Source organism: Pan paniscus, chromosome 6 (genome assembly GCF_029289425.2).
Source record: "Pan paniscus chromosome 6, NHGRI_mPanPan1-v2.0_pri, whole genome shotgun sequence".
Lineage (NCBI taxonomy): Eukaryota > Metazoa > Chordata > Mammalia > Primates > Hominidae > Pan > Pan paniscus.
Window position 1 is genome coordinate 10,318,295 of NC_073255.2, and position 21,243 is coordinate 10,339,537.

The 21,243-nt window shown below is 54.0% G+C and overlaps 1 protein-coding gene across 9 annotated transcripts in view; it reads right to left on the bottom strand.

Moving 5' to 3' along the window:
• The window catches only part of TNRC18 (trinucleotide repeat containing 18), a 117,986-nt gene that overhangs the window by 46,793 nt on the left and 49,950 nt on the right, over positions 1–21,243 (bottom strand). For 6 of the 9 annotated variants that reach the window (XM_055114888.3, XM_034963595.4, XM_034963594.4 and 3 more), the window contains 7 exons: positions 19,830–20,259; positions 16,136–17,125; positions 8,448–8,623; positions 7,697–7,833; positions 7,394–7,522; positions 5,214–5,385; positions 2,739–3,099 (listed from right to left, as the gene is read on the bottom strand). In XM_055114888.3, coding sequence (XP_054970863.1) covers positions 2,739–3,099; positions 5,214–5,385; positions 7,394–7,522; positions 7,697–7,833; positions 8,448–8,623; positions 16,136–17,125; positions 19,830–20,259 — 2,395 coding nt within the window. The remainder of the gene's footprint in view (positions 1–2,738; positions 3,100–5,213; positions 5,386–7,393; positions 7,523–7,696; positions 7,834–8,447; positions 8,624–16,135; positions 17,126–19,829; positions 20,260–21,243) is intronic. The other 3 variants (XM_063605606.1, XM_034963593.4, XM_034963591.4) reach the window with 2 other exon arrangements.

Here is a 21,243-nt window from a genome sequence, read left to right on the forward strand (position 1 = left end):
CCAAGATCATGCCACTGTACTCCAGCCTGGGCAAAAAGAGCAAAACTCCATCTCGAAATAATAATAGTAGTAGTAATAATAAATAAATAAAACGGACATTCCCTCACACGTGCCAAGAGTGAACACACCAGCTCGGAGCACCCCAGAGACATCAGAGACAGAGCACATCTCTGACCTCCAGCTCCACCCCATCCACGTCCACCTGAAAGTGGGGAATTCTTTCAGCTACCACCCAAACTGCATCCACAGACCCCAATCCCTCAGAAGATCAAAAGAACAGCAATCTCCCCCGACTTCCCTGAACCCCCTTCACTTTTCCAAAATGAGCAGAGATTGAGAGAGCAAAAGAAAGCCCCTCCCTTCCCCCTCAGAGTGATGAGTCTCTGGCACTGTCTCTTCCTGCTTGTGCCCACACACTGGCCAAGAGCCTGGGCTACACTGCTCTGATCACACCCGTCCCAATCAAAGAAGCACGGAAACCATGACACTCTCATATGTCCTCAGCACAGAAGGCATGAGCCAGCTGCTTAACTTACACCCATAAGGAGCATCAGTCCTGGTGACCTGCTAGCCTAGGACAGACAAAACACATGCACCCTGAAAAAACTAGCAGCTTAATTCCGTGCCAGGTGCCACGTTCAGCTCTCTGCCCACGTAAGCTCACTTAAGGCCCCCAACGACCCCGTAAAGCAGGTGACGATATCTTAACTCTGAGTCCATAAACACTTTTTATTTTCTTAAGAAAACATGCTTTACGGTATCAATAAACATGTCGACTTTTTGCCCTTGACATTCAAACTCCCCCTTCTCCGCCCATGAACCGGCCAGAGCCAATCAAAAGCCCCAGACACACAGAACCAGGCAGCTGCCAATGCAAAAGCTCTCCACCCGCCCCAGGGCCTGGGGATTCCCAGAACAAACACCACTGACACTGACATGGGCCAGAACCCAGGAAGCTCCCTCCTTCTGGCCTCCCTGCAGCTAGCCACAAACTTAGCACCTGTCCACCCTGGGCATGAGGTGCTCTGTCCACAAATACTGAGCAAGCACCCACTACCTGCCAGGCAGCAGGTTCTGGGCCACAAGAGGCCATAACTATGAGGACGCTCCAATCTGACAGTCTCTTGTTAAATGAGATAAAACTCCATTCTTCAGTCCCATCAGGACTGCTCCATTTCAAGAGCTCAATAGCAGCTAGGCAAGGCAGCTCACGCCTGTAATCCCAGCACTTTGGGAGGCGGAGGCAGGAGGATCTCTTGATCCCAGGAGTTTAAGACCAGCATGGGCAACACAGCAACACTCAGCCTCTATAAAAATAAAAATAGTAGTAGTGTGCGCCTATGGTCCCAGCTATTCGGGAGGCTAAAGTGGGATGCTTGCTTAAGGCCAGGAGTTCCAGACTAGCCTGGAAAACAGGGAGACCCCATCTCTACGAAAATAAAAATAAATTAGCTGCACGTGGTGGTACACAGCTGTAGTCCCAGATACTCAGGAGGTTCAGAGGGGAGGATTGCTTGAGCCCAGGCACCAGCCTGGGAAACACTTCAAGACCCTGTCTCTACAAAAAATTTTAAAAATTAGCCGGGTGTGGTGGTGCTCACCTAGTCCCAGCTACTCGGGGGGCTAAGGCAGGAAGATCACTTGAGCCCAGGAGCTCGAGGCTGCAGTGAGTTATGATGGCCCCACTGCACTCCAGCCTAAGCAATAAGAAGAGACCCTGTCTCAAAAAACGCAAGGCACAGTAGCTCACGCCCATAATCCCAGCACTTTGCAGGCCGAGGCAGGTGGATCACCTGAGGTCAGGAGTTCAGGACCAGCCTGGCCAACATGGCAAAACCCCGTCTCTACTAAAAATACAAAATTAGCTGGGTGTGGTGGCACAAGCCTGTAGTCCCAGTTACTCGGGAGGGAGAGCCAAGGGAATCGCTTGAACCCAGGAGCTAGAAGTTGCAGTGAGCCAAGATCGCACCACTGCACTCCAGCCTGGACGACAGAGTGAGACTCCGTCTCAAATTAAAAAAAAAAAAAAAATAGTGGGACACAGCCATGATGGCAGCAGGTTCCAGTGGGTAGGTGGGTCGGGCCGAACCAGGTTTAACCCCGAGTCGCCTCTCCGCACCCGAGCGCACACACTCCCCTCTGGCTCTCGGGCCACATCATCCCCAGTAACAACATGGGGGTACCACTGTCAGAGCTGCCACAGACACAGTAACGCCAATGAACCCCTGCATCCATAGCCGAGCACGGTGGGCGCTCCATAAACACTGCTTCCGCCAACACTTCGCGACAAAGCCGTGGTCCGCAACAGACGGCATGCTTCCTGTGGGTAGGGGAGTCCGGTCACCTCTAGGACCCTCAAGAGCAGTCGCGCTCCAGGCCTCTCTAGGCCAAACAGCCGCAAACTCTATGACGCGCAAGGCCTCCTCGCCTATGACATCCGGTAGGCAAGCGGGGGCGGGCAAGACAAGGCCGAGGGAGGTCGGCTCCCAACCGCCAATCACGGGCGCCCACCAATCACAGGCACCTGCCTGGCATCACACCCGCCAGTCACAGGCATATCCGCTTCAGGCGGCCTCCCCCCCACTTCCGGCTTGGAGGCCATGCCAAGCTCAGGCACTGTAGTGCGCCCCAGAGAGAGAGCGAGAGCGAGGTGGGGGGGGGGAGGAGGACGGTGGAGAGAAGAGGGGAGAAAAGGAGAGAAGCAGCGGACCAGAGGTGGCGCGGCATACGCTACTTACTGTAAGAGTAGCTGCTCACTTCCGAGGCAAACGGGGAATGGGCCGACTTGGGCTGGCCTCTGGCCTTGAACCCCACCTCCATCTTCCTGGTTTTGGCTGCCCTTTTGTGTTTACCTTCTCTGGAGGATTTCAGAGACAGGCCGAGGCCCTTGGCCAGCGCCTTCCTGTCCTTCCCCAGCAGGCTGTCGTAAGGAGTCAAGTACCTGCCGCAGCCCCCGCTAGTTTTCGATTTCCCCCCAGCACTGTCCGAAAACTTGAAGGGCGACTTCAACTTGTCCTGCTTGGTGAGGGAGAGGGCCTTGTCGAGCTTGCTTGCCAACTGCTCCTGGTCGCTGGCCATCTTCTTCTTCTTAATCTTTAGCTGGAGAGGGAAGGTGGGTCATGGGTTAAAAGATTTGACAAAACAGTTTAGTGGGTTTCAGTGCACATGCTCTGCCCAGCCTGGGCTCCAATCCTTCCCCTGCCTCTGATTTAACTCCTCTTAGCATGCATATATATTTATTATTTTTTTTTAGAGACGGAGTCTCGCTCTGTCGCCCAGCCTGGGGTTCAGTGGCGCGATCTCGGCTCACTGCAACCTCCACCTCCCAGGTCCAAGCATTTCTCCTGCCTCAGGCTCCCGACTAGCTGGCAGTCGCAAGTCACTGCAGCCTCGACCTCTGGGCTCTGTGACCCTCCCGCCTCAGCTTTTCTGGTAGCTGGGAATACAGGCGTGCGCCACCACTCCTGGCTAATTTTTATTATTTTTATTTTTGTAGAGCTGGGGTTTCATCATGTTGCCCAGGCTGGTCTCAAACTTTGAGGCTCAAGCCATTCTCCCACCTCAGCCTCCCAAACTGTTGGGATTCCAGGCTGACCACGACTGGCCAGCTTCAATGTGTAACTCTGTAAAATGGGGGTACTTGTGTCTGGGTATCGCAAGGTGCCTTTGAAGATGAACTCAGATAAGGTATGCAGTGACCACAACGTCTGGTACAAGGTAACCACTTATTAAATAGCTGGTGCTGTGGTTACACTGATCGCTGGCCCTGGCTTTCCGTGGCACTGCTTGGTGCCTCCTAAGGAAGTACTTCTACCAAGTGCTGCTGCCCATGGCCTGGAGAAGGCAGCCGGATTAAGGGAGGAGGAAAGGAATCAAGATCAAAAACCCAGATTGAAGCGCAGCTGATATGCCTATCTCAGCCACCTACAGCAGCTGACAAAGTACTAGTGCACACTCCAAACCAGTTCATCCAACTAAAGGGGCCGAAGCTGCCAAAAAAAATGCCTCAAGTGTTCCTTGGATGCCTGAAGCAGAAAGAACGATTAGAGATTTCACAGATTAAATTCCTGCCTGCATGTCTATCGTCAGCTGTAGTCATTTGTTGAAGCGAAACACGCAGTTTCAAAGCCATTAATGCCCCAGGTTTGAACATTTTATCTCGATTTTCTTTAATCAGGTGACATTTCTTAAGGAAGAAAAAAGCTGGGATGGTGTCAATTAAAACAAAAGCATCCCTCACCACAATCTGAAAGTCACAACGATCTGGTGTAACGCCGGCAATCTTTCTTCTCTTAGACCCCGTCTCCCTCCATGAGCCTGCCCCTCTCAGCCCAGTCAACCAAAATACCCCTCAGCTGGGTGCAGTGGCTCACACCTGCAATTCCAGCACTTTGGGAGGCTGAGGTAGGCAGATCACCTGAGGTCAGAAGTTCGAGGCCAGCCTGGCCAAGATGGTGAAACCCCATCTCTACTAAAAATACAAAAATTAGCTGGACATAGTGGTGGGCACCTGTAATCCCAGCTACTTGGGAGGCTGAGGCAGGAGAATCGCTTGAACCTGGGAGGCGGATGTTGCAGTGAGCCGAGATCGTGCCACGGCACTCCAACCTGGGTGACTGAGTGACTCTGTCTCAAAAAAACAAAACAAAAAAAACTACCCCTTTGCACTGGACTTTATGGGGAGGGATGGCAAGGTACATTAGTATTTACAAAAAGGCACCTTAAGTGGATGATTTCAATGTTCTGAAGAAATAAGAAGAATCAAGGAGTTGGCTCTCAGCCCATTACCCCTGGAGAGTTCAGAGAGGAAATTACCATGGCACCAAGCCCTTGTTTCTTAGAACTACGGAATGGCAAAGCTGCTCATTAAACAATTACACCATTAAACAACAGAGCAATTGTATTACTTGGTTAAGAACTCGTGTCTCTCCTTGGCTTTAGCAAAGGGTCATGCAGCACACAGAGGGAGATAGCTTTTAGGCCTCCTGTCTCTGAGGCTGTGTTACGTCGGTAGGTCTCTGACCTCCTCTGGGCCTTAATCTCCCCCTCTGTACAATAAGGAAGATTGGAGAAGAGTCATTCCGGCATTAAAGACAACCACTTCTAAGGTTTCTGTACAGGAACAAGGGGCCTGCGAAGGGAGCGTGAACTCTTAACACACCCTCGACACCTCCCTGAAAGATCTCACACACCTGGAAGACTGGGTTACTCACCTGACTGATGAAGTCGGACGAGGCCTCATGTTCATCCCAAGTCTGGTTCCTCCCCCTGGCTTTCCCCATTCCGATGAGGGCATCGTGTTCCTCCTCAGACCCCTTGTGTCTCTTTCTTATCCCTGCTCCGAGCTCGTAATCATCTGATGTCAGTAGAGACTTGCTGCTTAGCCTGAAACGCAGACACACTGCCGGTCAGCACCCTGGCCAGACAAGACTCGCAGGCTGAGGTCCACCCTCATGGCCCTGAAGGGTTGGGCTCTGGACCCTGAGCGTGGACAGTGATGGCAGAGTGATGGGCGCGGGGAGATGGATCTTGTAAAACAACAGTGCTGGAATTCTGGGATATTTGTGAATGAGGCAGAATGAGAGTTTAAGGTGAAAGAAGGAAAAAAGCATTTTCTTTCTTGTGCGCTTTTACGCGTACACTCACACACACACACATCTCTGTGCGGTCAGATACCTATTTACCAAATCGTGCCAAGAACAAAGATCAGAAACGCCAAGGAAATCCACCAGGATGGCAGGGGGAGTTTAGAACACAAGTTTACACGAAGGAGGATTCCAGTCTCTCTTTTCCAGTAAGGGAAAAAAAAAAACGAAGAAGGAGCCACTTGCTGGTCTCTGGAATCCCGTGCGCAGTGGGGACACAGACATGGCTTAGAAGCCCCACTTGCTTGCTTTAAGCTGAAACTTCACAGGTGATCGAAACAGCCGATCTGTACTTGGCACTCACTCACTGTGTGTCTTGCACTGTGTTAGTGGCTTTATATTTTGGCCACAAACGTTTGCTGCTGCTGTATTTTATTTATTTATTTATTTATTTATTTATTTTTAGATGGAGTCTCACTCTGTTGCCAGGATGCAGTGCAATGGCTCGATTTCAGCTCACTGCAACCTCTGCCTCCCAGGTTCAAGCAATTCTCCCACCTCAGCCTCCCGAATAGCTGGGATTACAGGCACACACCACCACACCTGGCTAATTTTTGTATTTTTAGTAAAGAAGGGGTTTCTCCATGTTGCCCAGGCTGGTCTCAAACTCCTGGCCTCAAGTGATCCGCCTGCCTTGGCCTCCTAAAGTGCTGGGATTACAGGCGTGAGCCACCGTGGCCAACCTGTGTACTTATTTTTTTATAGATGAGAAAACAGGCTCGGAAAAGCTAACACCTGGCCCGAGATCGGTCACACTAAGGGGTGGTGCTGGGACTCAATAACAGGAAATTTAACCAGTGCAGGCCACACCCCTGACCACCACGCTGCTGGTGGCCACAGCCTCCTGCCCTCTTCTCCGGGAAACTCTCCCTGTCCCTGCTGCGGCTGGTGAGGGAGATTTCTACCTCTCTCCATCCTCTCTTCGGTCAGAAACATCCAAGAATGTTAAATGCAAGACATGGGGGCCTTGGGACTGTTTTATCCTGAGAAGAACTGTGGCCTTCCCACTGCCTCTCCTGTGCCCTCCGAAGGTCCCCCCACGCTCCTTCTGCTTCCTCAGGGCAGGTCTTGAGCCGCCTAGCGTCTACCCGACCCTCCTGCCCCAGGCTCCGAACACTCCGACCCCTTTCCTTGACGGGCCCCTTTCCGATCGTGCTACAGACACCGAGGGAAGGACGAAGCATCTTTTCTGTGCACGCCTAGCCCTGCGGGAAAAGCTCTCATTCCAGCTGGCGTTCAGAAAGACCCACACAGGCGCCCCACAAGGCTGCGACCGCCGCCCGAGGAGGAGAAGCTTGTCCCCAAGTGCCAGAAGGGGCCAGCCCTGGTCTCGGGGCAAGCCAGCAGGTCCGGCACGGCGGAGACCGAGCGACAGCCGGGTCATAGCCCGTCCCAACAAGCAAGGCTGGCAGCCCAGCGGGTCCTTCCGCAGGGAGGAGGCGCATGGAGAAGAGGAGGAATTAGGCCCTAGGCGTGAGGAGGCAGGCGTGGCAGGAAGACAGGTGAAGCGCTGGGTTAGGACACGGGAAAAATCTGTCGCAGGAGCCATCCTCCCGGCTCAGCACCGGCCTCGCTCCCTCCTGGCCCGGGCAGCACAGGCCGTGCTCCCCGAGGGCCACTGCTGCGGGTAGGTCAGAGCCCGAGGGACGCGAGGTCCCCCAGCACCCCGAGGCAGGCCCTGCGTGGGGCCCGGGCTCCTCCCCTCAAGCTGTGTGCCAGTCCCCGACCCACCGAGGGGCCAGCCTTACTTTCCGCTACTGTGGCCGCTCTTCCCTCTCTTGCGGGGGGGCGACAGGGCGCTCGGGGCGTGGGTCCGTTTCCGCGGCCTGCCAGGGCCTCTGCGTGCCAAGCTTCTATGGGGTTCCTCGCGCCTGTCCCTTAAAAAGAATCACACGCTTGGCTGTGACGCTGGGGGGCGGGCGGGGCGCGGAGAACGGGCACACGATGCACACACGGCGCCGGGTCCACGCACACCTCGACGGCTGCTGCGCGCCTGGGGGCCTGGTGGGCCGGGGCAGGGGCCCCACGGGGCGGGCGGGGGACACACTCACTCGGAGTCCCGGCGGCGCTGCAGCTTCACCAGCTCCCGCTGCTTCTCCTTGTACTGGCGCTGCACCTCGGCCAACCGCATCCGGAAGTCCAGCTCCAGGGCATCCATGTCCTCCAGGGAGGACTTCATGGCGTACATCTGGGGGAAGAACCGGGAGAGGAGGAGGGGGTGAGGATGCCACTGCCTAACGACGCCCACCGCCCACCCAGATGCCCCTGAGGAAGGGGAGACTGCACTGGGAGCTGGGGCTCGAGTCCCACCGCTGCCACCTCCTGACTGTGGCCATGGCCTCATCGTATGCAAGGGACCCTGTGCTGGCTCTGCGGGGCTGTGGCAGTGCTCAATTAGATGTCATGCCTGAAGCACAGTGCTTGCGTGTGACACCTGCTCCATCAGTGAGGGCCACTGTGTCGTTTATAAACGGAAGGCTCAGCAAGGGGATGCTGCAGCCCCAGTCCCCGCGGGCACCTAAGGCCAGAGCTACATGTGACCCTGGGCTACTCTGTTTCCAGTGGATCACACCGCGACCTGTGTGATGAGCCTGACATGCTAGCAGACAGGTAAACTGAGTCCCCGAGAAGGGCAACCACTTGACTGGGACCACACAGCACATCAGCACAAGGAGCTGAATGTAGCTCAGGCCTCTCTGGCGCCAAAGCCAGCCACGCCCCAGGCAGTAGGGCACCTCCACAGAGGGGCCTCCCACCCAGCCTCCCCCTCGGACCCCAGGGAGGAAGCAGCCAGCCGCTCACCCGCTCCTCCTTCTTCCGCATCCAGCTGTACTTCTTGTTGGGCTTCAGCTCCCGCGGGAGCCGCAGGTTCTTGAGTGGGTCCACCACGGGCCCATCCAGCACCTCCCTCAGCATGTGGCTGCCAGCTGCCAGCAGACTCTCCAGGGAGGGCCGCGCCACCAGGGCCCGCTCCACACCTGTGGACAGGAGGTAGGTAACAGGGCGCTGCCGCCACCCCTTCCCCAACCCCAAACGGGGATGCCGAGGCCCAAAGTAAGCGCAGGCCCCAGGCCACACGTGCCCATCCCCCAAGGTGCTGAGTAGACAGAGGCCTTTGTGACATGCCGGAAGTCCTGAGCATCTCTAAACAAGAACGGGGAGAAGGCCAGGCATGGTGGCTCATGCCTGTAATCCCAGCACTTTGGGTGGCTGAGGCGGGCAGATCACCTTAGGTCGGGAGTTCAAGACCAGCCTGGCCAACATGGTGAAACAGTGAAACCCCACCTCTACTAAAAATAACAAAAACTAGCCGGGTGTAGTGGCACACGCCTGGAATCCCAGCTACTCGGGAGACTAAGGCGGGAGAACCACTTGAACCCGGGAGGCAGAGGTTGCAGTGAGCTGAGTTTGCACCACCGCATGCCAGCCTGAGCAACAGAGCAAGACTCCATCTCAAAAAAAATAAATAAATAGGCCAGGCACGGTGGCTCACGCCTGTAATCCCAGCACTTTGGGAGGCCGAGGCGGGCGGATCATGAGGTCAGGAGATGGAGACCATCCTGGCTAACATGGTGAAATCCCATCTCTACTAAAAAATATAAAAAATTAGCCGGGTGTGGTGGCAGGCGCCTGTAGCCCCAGCTACTCGGGAGGCTGAAGCAGGAGAATGGCGAGAACCTGGGAGGCGGAGCTTGCAGTAAGCCGAGATGGCGCCACTGCACTCCAGCCTGGGCGACAGAGGGAGACTCCATCTCAATCAATCAATCAATCAATCAATCGAACAGGAGAGAAGGAAGCACGCCTGGCACAGGGTCCTGTGCTCTATTCACAGAGTACAGGCTAGGCACAGCATAAGCCTCCAGAGGGAGGGCCTCCAAAGACCGAAGGGTTCTTTCCAGCAGTACGGCTCTCCTTCCACTTATTTGTACGTGCATTTTTCCATAGTGAATATGCATGGCTCTTATAATCAGAAAAAAGCCCAGGATGAAAAACACAAACCAAGCAGAAAGGTGTAAAAAAAAAGACAGCCTGCTTCCTTCCTCCTCCAACACACAGGTCCCTCCCTCGGGAGGCTACTGTGGGTGCAGTTTCCAGTAGACAGTTCCAGAAATGATTATGCATATTCAAATGCACACGACATCCACGGGCATCCTTTAAAATGTAAAAATAAGCCGGGTGCAGTGGCTCACGCCTGTAATCCCAACACTTTGGGTTGCCAAGGCAGGTGGATAATTTGAGGTGAGCAGTTTTGAGACCAGTCTGGCCAACATGGTGAAACCCTGTCTCTACTAAAAATTCAAAAATTAGCTGGGCATGGTGACAAGCACCTGTAGTCCCAGCTATTCAGGGGTTGAGGCATAAGAACTGCTTAAACTCAGGAGGCAGAAGTTGCAGTGAGCTGAGATTGAGCCACTCCAACCTGGGCAACACAGCGAGACTCCAGCTCAAAAACAAAATTAAATAAAATATAAATGTAAACTGGGTGCCTGTAGTCCCAGCTACTCGGGAGGCTGAGGCAAGAAGATCACTTGAACCCAGGAAGTTGAGACTGCATGATCACACCACTGCACTCCAGCCTGGGCAACAGAGCGAGCCTGTCTCAAAGAAAACACACACACACACACACACACACACACACGATCTCAGGCTGGGCACGGTGGCTCATGCCTGTAATCCCAGCACTTTGGGAGGCCGAGGCGGGTGGATGGCTTGAGGCCAGGAGTTTGAAACCAGCCTAGCCAACATGGTAAAACCCCCTCTCTACTAAAAATACAAAAATTAGCTGGGCATGGTGGTGACCACCTGTAATCCCAGCTACTTGGGAGGCTGAGGCACCAGAATCGCTTGAACCCAGGAGGCAGAGGTTGCGGGGAGGCATGATAGCCCCACTGCACCCCAGCCTGGGCAACAGAGGGAGGCTGTCTCAGGAAAAAAAAAAAAAAAAAAAAGATCTCAATCAATACATACTGTATCACATTTTGCTTTTTTTCTGCTTAATGCCTTTTCTCATATTAGCACAAAGCAAACATCTACCTCCTCATTATCAGCTTGGACCTTATAAAAACTGCCATCTCTAAAGGTCAAAAACACTAGAATGCCAGCAATTTTAAATGGCCAAACGTGCAAAGGAGCCTACGCAGAATCATGCGGGGGGGCGGGGCGGAAGGGCAGCCTAGAACACTCTTGAATTGATGAGTTTTGAGTCATCTAAGTCATCTCCCATTGATGGCATTTAGATTGTTTCCTATCTTTTCAAGATAGGGTCTCACTCTGTCCCCCACCCAGGCTGGAGTTCACCATCACACGTCACCACAGCCTTAAGCTGCCAGGCTCAAGCAATCACCCTGCCTCAGCCTCCTGAGTAGCTGGGACCACAGGCATATGCCGTCACACCCGGCTAGTTTTTGTATTTTTTTGTAGAGATGGGGTCTTGCTATGTTTCCCAGGCTGGTCTTGAACTCCTGGGCTCAAGTGATCCTCCCGCCTCAGCCTCCCGAAGTGCTGAGATTACAGGCGTGAGCCACCGTGTCCGGCCTCCTATCTTTTTGTAATAGGAGCACATGGGCACATAGCTGGGACACGTGTGACAGGAAGAACCTCACCAGTGTGATGAATATGACCAGGTGTGTGCAGTTCTCTCTCTGATAAATACTCCCCCTACCCTCCAGGAAGGGTGCTCCAACCACAGAGATCTTGCTTTAGTCTCTACCAAATTTAAATGAGTTCTATTATAATTTTTCAATTGACATTTCATTTTTTTAATGCACACGGGGTCTCGCCATGTTGCCCGGGCGGGTCTTAAACTCCTGGGCACAAGCAGTCCTTCTGCCGCGGCCTCCCAAAGTACTGGGATTGCAGACGTGAGCCACCATGCCCGGCTGACATTTTCTTTGTGATCTAAAATACCAATTTTTGGCTGGGTGTGGTGGCTCACGTCTGTAATCCCAGCATTTTGGGAGGCCGAGGCGGGCGGATCATCTGAGGTCAGGAGTTCGAGACCAGCCTGACCAACATGGAGAAACCCTATATCTCTACTAAAAATACAAAAAACTAGCTGGGCCTGGTGGCGCATGCCTATAATGCCAGCTACTCAGAAGGCTGAGGCAGGAGAGTCGCTTGAACCTGGGAGGCGGAGACTGCGGTGAGCCGAAAACCATATTCTCTATTGGCAGTGTGCAAAGTTCCAGAGACAGACATGACTAATGATGCTGCTGAGGGGGAGCTTCTCTTCCTTGGCACTATTCACATTTCACTATTCATTCGCATCTCTGCTGGGGGCTTGTCCTCTGCCTTCACTGTAGGGTGTCTTGCTGAGTCCCTGCCTTTACCCACTAGATGGCAGTAGTGCTCCCCCCAAGCTGTGACAACCAAAAATGTGGTTGCCAATGTCCCCTGGAGGAACAAAATCATCCCTAGTTGAGAATGCTTGTTTTGCTCTTCTTATATCTTTTTTTTTTTTTTTTGTGAGACAGAATCTCACTCTGTCGCCCAGGCTGGAGTGCAGTGACCAATCTTGGCTCATGCAACCTTCGCCTCCTGGATTCAAGCAATTCTGCCTCAGTCTCCGGAGTAGCTGGGACTACAGGTATGTGTCACCACACCCAGCTAATTTTTTTATTTTTAGTAGAGATGGGGTTTCCCCATGTTGGCCAGGCTGGTCTCAAATTCCTGACCTCAAGTGATCCGCCTGCCTTGGCCTCCCAAAGTGCTGGGATTGCAGGCGTGAGCCACCGCGGCTGGCCGCTCTTCTTATATCTTTAGGGAAACTGAGGCCACAAAGCCGCAAACCTGATCAGCTCCCAAAAGTTGATGTTAGATTGAAACCATCTCACCCACCCCATACCCCCGCCTCGAGGTCCTGCGGGACATAAGAGTCTACAATGTCAGGTAAGGATGGAGGGCTGTTCTGTTCTCCAAGAGGGGACCAAGGTACAACTCTGTCACCTCCTTCACCCTCCCACAAACCTATTATCCCTAAGCTCTTAACTGATCAGGCAAGGGACGCCCAAGTGACCTCTAGGCCAGTGGTGATGGGTTCAGTCGTGTCCCCACTAATTTAATATGCAAGAGTCCTAACCCCTAGTAACCTCATTAGGTAACCTCTGTGGGAGACAGGGCGTTTGCAGAGGTGGTCAAGTTCAAGTCATGACAGTGGGCCTTCATTCCGTAAGGCTGGTGTCCTAATAGGGTGGAGAATTCTGGGCTGGGTGCAGTGACTTACACTTGTAATCCCAGCACTTTGGGAGGCTGAGGCGGGCGGATCACTTGAGGCCAGGAGTTCAAGACCAGCATGGCCAACATGGGGAAACCCCGTCTCTACTAAAAATACAAAAATTAGCTGGATGTGGTAGCATGTGCCTGTAATCCCAGCTACTTGGGAAGCTGAGGCAGAAGAATCACCTGAACCCAGGAGGCAGAGCTTGCAGTGAGCGGAGATCACACCACTGCACTCCAGCCTGGGCAACAGAGGGAGATTCTGTCCCAAAAATAATTAAAAACAAAAACAAAAACCAGTACCAGGTGGGAAGACCAAGGGAATGTTTTTTGTTTTTTGTTTTTTTTTTGAGATGGAGTTCCACTCTTGTTGCCCAGGCTGGACGGCAGTGGTACCATCTCGGCTCACTGCAACCTCCGCCTCTTGGGTTCAAGTGATTTTCCTGCCTCAGCCTCCCGAGTAGCTGGGATTACAGGTGCCCGCCACCACGCCCAGCTAACTTTTGTATTTTTAGTAGAGATGGGGTTTCACCATCTTGGCCAGGCTGGTCTCGAACTCCTGACCTCAGATGATCTGCCCGCCTCGGCCTCCCAAAATGCTGGGATTACAGGCGTGTGCCACCGTGCCTGGCCAACCAAGGGAATTTTGATTTTCTTCTGCCCAAAAAGAAAAAAAAAGTTTCTATTGAACTATTTTCGTGAGAGAAAAGCAGCAATGAACTTTAGGACAAGCGCCTCCCAGTGGGGAGGGGGGCGTTGCTCACACAGGCCAATGGCAGCGTGGCTTCTCCAGGCTTCCTTGAGGGCCATCTGACCATGACAGTCACAAAGCCTTGAAAAATGTGGCCTTGTTTGGACCCAACAGTTCTACGTCTGGGCATACAATCCCAGGCAAATCAGAGATATGGACAAAGTTTTTTTTTCTTCAAGGATAACCATCATGTTATTTGCAACGGAGGGAAAAAAAAAACAACTTTGTTTTAAAGCAGACGAAAATGCCTGACCATCTAAGACTGGGTCATCAAGGGCCAGGGCCAACCACCAGGCAGAAAGTTGGGCAGTCCCTAAAACAATGATTTTTTAAAAACCACAGCTTTAAGCCGGGTGCTCACGCTTGTAATCCCAGCAATTTGGGAGTCCAAGGTGGGAAAATCACTTGAGTTCAAGAGTTCGCGACCAGCCTGGCCAACATGGCGAAACCCCATCTCTACTTTTTGTAAAAAAAAATAAAAAAAAAAAAATTAAAAAACCCACAGCTTTGAAAAATGTTTAATAAAGAACATTTTAAGTAAAATGTCCGGGCGCAGTGGCTCACGCCTGTAATCCCAGCACTTTGGGTGGCCAAGGCGGGTGGATCACTTGAGGTCAGGAGTACGAGACCAGCCTGGCCAACATGGTGAAACCCCATCTCCACTAAAAATACAAAAAGACAGCCAGGCATGGTGGTGCGTGCCTGTAATCCCAGGTACTCAGGAGGCAGAGGCAGGAAAAATCGCTTGAACCTGGGAGGCGGAAGTTGCAGTGAGCCGAGATGGCACCACTGCACTCCAGCCTGGGTGACAGAGTGAGACTGTATCTCAAAAAAAAAAAAAAAAAAAATTTAAGTGAAAAGGGCAGGGCAGGTTACAGAACACTATTTACAAAAAGATCTTAATTTGAGAAGTAAATATGTGTATGTGTGTTCTAGAGGAAATATACTAGAACACTGGCAGGGATATCATCTCTTCAACGGGTGTTGCCCCGGCCCTTCCTCCAAACCAGTTCTAGGCCCAGTTTTCCATGCTGAACATCAGTCATTCTGTGTCTGGCCCAGCATTCAGTGCCCTTTCTGCTGAAGGCATCCCATTCTCTTTGAGAACTACCCTCCCTTCCCTACACCCCAGAGGCAACACATCCCAGATCAAAGGACAGGTAATGATCAGCGCAGCCCATGTCCCAGAACTCAGTTTGATGCCCGCAAAAAGCATGAACCGAGGCTGGGAGCGGTGGCTCACACCTGTAATCCCAGCACTTTGGGAGGCCAAGGCAGGCGGGTCACTTGAGGTCAGGAGTTCGAGACCAGCCTGGCCAACATGGCAAAACCCCATCTCTACTAAAAATACAACAATTAGCCAGGCATGGTGGCACATGCCTGTAATCCCAGCTACCTGGGAGGCTGAAGTAGGAGAATCACTTGAACCCGGGAGGGCGGAGGCTGCAGCGAGCCGAGATGACGCCACTGCACACCAGCCTGGGTGATAGAGGGAGACTATGGCTCAAAAAAAAAAAAAACAACAACAACAAAGCATGAACCGCAGTCAGCCCTTGAGAATGAATCTCAGTGTTTTTGCCAAAGCTAGCAAGAAAGAGGTGGCCTCTTTCGGAAGGCTGCTGAGCAGGCCCAGGGACCTGGGAGGAACTGACAGACCACCCCCCACCCCAGTGAGGACAGTAAGTCGGCCTTGAATGAGGCCAACAGAGAGAAAAGTCGAACAGCAAGAGGGAAGGAAGGAAGGAGACAGGGACACAGAGAGAGAGAGACTAGGGAAGGGCCTGTGTAGGAAAAGAAAAACTTGGTTTCTTGGCTTGAACACCTAGATCCAGCCATACCTGAAATTACCTAATTACTGCCGGACTTCAGTTCCAAGAGCCAATTAATTCTCTCCTGCCTAAACCAATTTAAATGAGAGTTTCTGTTCCTTGCAACCCAAGAAATCCTGCTAAAACACACCATCAATAGAATGAGAAATTTCACCACCAGGAAACCCACAGACTGGCTGCACAGTGCAAACACACTTAACATGCCACTCACTCAACAGGACGCTTAAAAATGCTCGAGATGGAACATTTTGTTATGTGTATCTTACCACAATTTTTAAAAAAATTAATATGAATAAACCATATTCCGGGTTTTTCATAATTTAAAAATCTTATTAAAAAATGTTTAAGAGGCCGGGCACAGCGAGCGACTCACACCTATAATCCCAGCACTTTGGGAGGTCGAGGTGGGCAAAATCACTTGAGTCCAGGAGTTTGAGACCAGACTGGGCAACAGAGCAAGACCCCATCTCTAAAAAAAAGAACTTTTTAAAAAGTTAGTTGGGCATGGTGGTGGACGCCTGTAGCCCAAGCTACTGGGGAGGCTGGGGAGGGAAGATCACTTGAGCCCAGGAGTTTGAGGCTGCAGTGAGCTAAGATTGTGCCACTGCACTCCAGCCTGGGCAACATAGCAAGACCCCATCACCACAAAACTAAAATTCACGAATCTGCAGAACTCAGAGGTCGCGCACTCTCACCTCCCATCTCTTGGCTCCTCCTCTCCAGCTCCAGCTCTGCGATCTCACTTAGCAGGGTGATGCCATGCAGGAAGCTCTGCTCCAAGACAAGGCTCTCGGCTGCTTCCAGCTTCTCCAAGGCCTGGGCTCCAGCAGCACCCGGGGAGGGCAGAGGCCTGGCCTGGGGCAGCTCCGCAGCTGCCGCCAGGGCATTCATGCCAGCCAGTGGGTCCTCCAGACTGGGCAGGAACTGGTCAGAGCTTGCCTCTTCCAGGAAGCAGGTGCTGCCGGGTACAGGCACGGCCTCTTGGGGCTCCAGGCTCGGGCACTGTCCCTCCCCGGCGGGCACGTCACAGTCTGACATTTCTAGGGTGGGCTGGGACTCGCTCGGTGCCACCTGCGCCAGGCCTTCCTCGGGCACTGCCTCCACCACGGGCACCGCCACAGGCACCTCCACCGGCTCCTCCTTGGCCTCCACCAGCGTCTCGGTTGTCAGCTGCACCCCCAGGTCCAGGGCGGCGGTGCAGGGTTCTGTCCGGCCCGGGGAATCCACCCGTGGTTCAGGCCCCTCCACAAAGTCTGGACACTCAGAGGGCTCTGCGCAGCTCTGCCCGGTGGCACTCAGCGCCTGGGCCTCCAACAGGCCACCTCCACAACCCCCTGCAGGGCTGGGGGTAGCCATGGCTTCCGCGGCGGGCAGTGGCAGCGGCGACTCCAGAGGCGGCAGCTCTGTGGGGCCCTCATCCATGTCCTCCACCTCTGCCTTCACCTCCCGCTCAGCCAGCGGTTCTTCCTCCGGGCCCTCCCGCAGCGGCTCTGTAATCTTGGAGGGGGACAAGCGGATGGGCTTGTCTTCGGGTGAGAGTGCCAGGCGCTCGGGCCCATCAGCCGGGAGCGGCACATCAGGGGCCAAGCCGTCCGCGTCGGCGGCCGCCGTGGGCTGCAGCAGGAAAGGGTAGGGCCTCCCGTAGTGCGGTGGCAGGGCTTGGAACGGGTACCTGGGCGGGATATCTGCCAAGGACACAGGGGTCAGCATGGGAGCCCTAGGATCTGATATCCCATGTCCCCATTGACACCCGCCCACCACCCCAGACAGAGACCCAGGACACAGCCACCCTCTGCTCACCCAGCTACAGGGTGGGAGCTGTTCTAGGTGGGATCTCAGAAACCCCAGGGCCATGCAGTGGCCCCACAGTGAAAAACCAGCCACCTTCTTGTCCCCAAGGTCTTGTGGTCTTGAAGGCAAAGAACCACAGTTGTCTCTCTTGTTCCTTTCCCACTCAGCACCCAGCACAAGGCTAGACCAGAAGCAAACACTTCATGAGGTCTGCAAAGGCCTACAGCTGCCTTTACCCACCTTGTGTGGTCTGGCCTCCACTCCCCAGGAACCTACCGCTCCACCCCATTAAAGCAGTTGTTCAAAATCTAACAGCAGAGCCAGGCGTGGTGGGCCACGCCTGTAATCCCAGCACTTTAGGAGGCCAAAGGGGGACGATCACTTAAATTCAGAAGTTCAAGACCAGCCTGAGCAACAGAGTGAGACCCCATTTCCTTTTTTTTTTTTTTTTTTTTGAGACGGAACTTCACTCTTGTTGCCCAGGCTGGAACGCAACGGCGCCATCTCAGCTCACTGCAACCTGCGCCTCTTGGATTCCAACGAATCTCCTGCCTCAGCCTCGCGAGCAGCTGGGACAAGAAGCATAAGCATGACCCACCGCGCCTGGCTAATTTTTTTTTTTTTGAGACGCAGTCTCGCTCTGTCACCCAGACTGGAGTGCAGTGGCGCAATCGCGGCTCACTGCAAGCTCCACCTCCTGGGTTCACGCCCTTCTCCTACCTCACCCTCCCAAGTAGCTGGGACGACAGGCGCCCGCCACCATGCCTGGCTAATTTTTTTTTTTTTTTTTTTTTTGTATTTTTAGTAGAGATGGGGTTTCACCATGTTAGCCAGGATGGTCTCGATCTCCTGACCTCGTGATCCGCCCGCCTCAGCCTCCCAAAGTGCTGGGATTATAGGCGTGAGCCACTGTGCCCGGCCGTGCCCGGTTAATTTTTTATATTTTTAGTAGAGACGGGGATTCACCATGTTTGTCAGGCCAGTCTCAAACTCCTAACCTCAGATGATCCACCCGCCTCAGCCTCCCAAAGTGCTGGGATTACAGGCGTGAGCCACTGTGCCTGACCTGGAAGACTCCATCTCTACTAAAAAAAAAAAAGAAAAAAAAATTAGCTGGTCATGGTGGCGCACCCCTGTAATCCGAGCTACTTCACAGGCAAAGGTGGAAAGATCACTTGAACCTGGGAGATCAAGGCTGCAGTGAGCTATGATGGCACCACTGCACGGCAGCCTGGGTGACAGAGTGAGACTCTATCTCAAAGCAAAACAAAATGTAACAGCAGGGCTAGCTGCAGTGGTCTCAAGCCTACAATCCCAGCACTTCCGGAGGCCAGGGTGGGAGGACTGCTTGAGCCCAGGAGATCAAGACCAGCCTTGGCAACAAAGCAAGACACATCTGTACGAATATAAAAAATAAATTGGCCAGACATGGTGGCTCACGCCTGTAATCCCAGCACTCTGGGAGGCCGAGGTGGGCAGATCACCTGAGGTTGGGCGTTCGAGACCGGCCTGACCAACATGGAGAAACCCCGTCTCTACTAAAAATTCAAAATTAGCCGGGCATGGTGGCACATGCCTGTAATCCCAGCTACTAGGGAGACTGAGGCAGGAGAATCGTTTGAACCTGGGAATCGGAGGTTGCAGTGAGCCAAGATTGCCCCACTGCACTCCAGCCTGGGCAACAAGAGCAAAACTCCGTCTCAAAAATAAATAAATAAATAGCCAAGTCCAGTGATGCGTGCCTATGGTCCCAGCTGCTTGAGAGGCTGAAGCAGGAGGATCGCTCGAGTCCAGGTGTTCAAGGCTGCAGTGAGCTGTGACTGTACCACTGCAGTACAAGCTTGGGCAACAGAGTGAGGATCCCATCTCAAAAAAAAGAAAAGGAATAGCAACCCAGTTCTGTCCCCCAAGTATAATCTCCCTGAGAGCAGGGCTGTGTGCCCCTGATTCTCTGCACCACTCCCAGCCCAGCAGCTGGAGGCACACAAAAGGAAACTGACAAAGGAGAGACAGGCGCCGGGCCAAGCTCAGTGATCGCCACCACTGGCCCAAGCTCACCCAGCCTTGGTGCCAGAATCTGAAGTTGAACCAAAGTCCTCCCAAGCACATGCTCACACGCCTGATACCCCCCAGGGAGGAAGAACACAGTCCCAGCCCCCAAAGCCACCTGCTGCAGGTCCCCTCTGATGCAGAAGACGGCAAGAGCGGGTGTGTGCATGGGACCCATGGAACGGGGGGAAAGCTGCCCAGAATGGGCGTCCCTGGACCATCATCACCAAGGCAGAACTTAGCGCCGACTGCATGCTGAGCGTGTGACAGGTCTGGCTCGGTGGAAAACTCAGAACAACTCATCCTGAAGCAGTTTCTAATATTACACCCATTTCCCTGACACTGCCGCTGAGGAGGGGCCGGGGAGAGGCTGGATTTGACTGTGAGCTCCTGTGTTTGCCTCAGTGTCTGGCAGCAGGCCTGGGACGCAGGAGGTGCTCCGTGGAGTTGGAATGAACGAACGATCGAACGGGTCAATGAAAAGATGGATGAGCAGTTTTACCGCTCCAGGGGCAGAGTGAGACCCTGAGGGTCTCAGCTGCATCCTACCTGAGAACAGGGCCTGGAAGGGGCTGGGGGCTTCCTTCTCCAACTCCAAGTCTTTCTTCTCGACCACATTCTCGGGAGCCTCCTCCTTGCGGGTGATTCCCGGGGTGGGCGGTGGGGAGGCGGGCGGCGGGCTGGTGGGGTGGGAGCTGGGGGTGGCGGGGTAGGCGTAGGCGGGTGGCTTGGACACGTCCTCCAGCTTCTGGATGACCTTGGCCTTCAGGGCAGCCACAGGGGATGCGCGGGGTGACGGTGGCGGGCTCACAGCCTTGCCATAGGTGCCCGCGGGGCCGGCGGCGAGGCCAGGGGGCTTCCGCGGCAGCAGCCCGGGGCCGGTGGTGGCCAGGCCAGCCTTGCCCGCAGCCTCCAGGCCCCGCTTGCTCCCCTTCTCTTCCATCTCCGCCCGGTGCTCCTGCGCCTTCAACCGCTCCTGCTGGGAAGGGGCCGGCAGGCAGGGTCAGCACAGCACGAGCTCCCCCCTCCCCGACGCCCGCACCTGCCCTGTCCCCCCAAGGGTCCCCGAGTCCGAGGAGAACCTCATGCAGGGTCTGGGGTCCAGGCTGCCCACCCCCTCCCAGGCCAGAGACAGACATTCCATCCCAGCCCATGTGTCATAAGCACAGCGTTCCACGCAGAACCCCAAAAGGCAGCGCTGGGGGTGAGGAGCTCTGGTGAGCCCCTTCGAACCAGGGCTGATGGGGGACCTCCACCAGGACCCCGGCCCTGCACGGACCCTCACAGTCAGGACAAGGGGGGCCAGATGGGGGGCACAAGGCCCCACACCTCGATGGCATTGGGCGCACTCACTACCTGCTAAACCTTCCTGCTTCACTGCGTCATCATTTTAGGGTCTCAAAATGCCCCAAAGAGGGCAGGAGGAAGCCAGGCATGTCTTTTATGAGGAAATGGGAGGGAGTCGGCTCGGCGACCACCAATGCCTACCTGGGCCGGTCAGTCAATACACAAAACACACTAGGGGCCGGGCGCAGTGCTCCCGCCTGGAATCCCAGCACTTTGGGAGGCCAAGGCGGGTGGATCACCTGAGGCCAGGAAGACCAGCCTGGCCAACATGGCGAAACCCCATCTCTACTAAAAATAGAGAAAAAAATTAGCCGTGCATGACAGCATGTGCCTGTAATTCCAGCTACTCGGGAGGCTGAGGCAGGAGAATCGTTTGAACCCAGGAGGCGGAGGTTGCAGTGACCCGAGATAGTACCATTGCACTCCAGCCTGGGCGACAGAGCAAGACTCCACCTCAAAAAAACAACAAAAACAAACAAACAAACAAAAAAACACCAGAACAAAGCGCTCCAAGGACAGGCCGCTCTCCCGATTACTAAACAGTCACATTTAGCAACCCAAGGACTAGGCAACGCTAGCATCTGTTTCTGGGAGAGGAAACTTGAAGCCCAGAGAA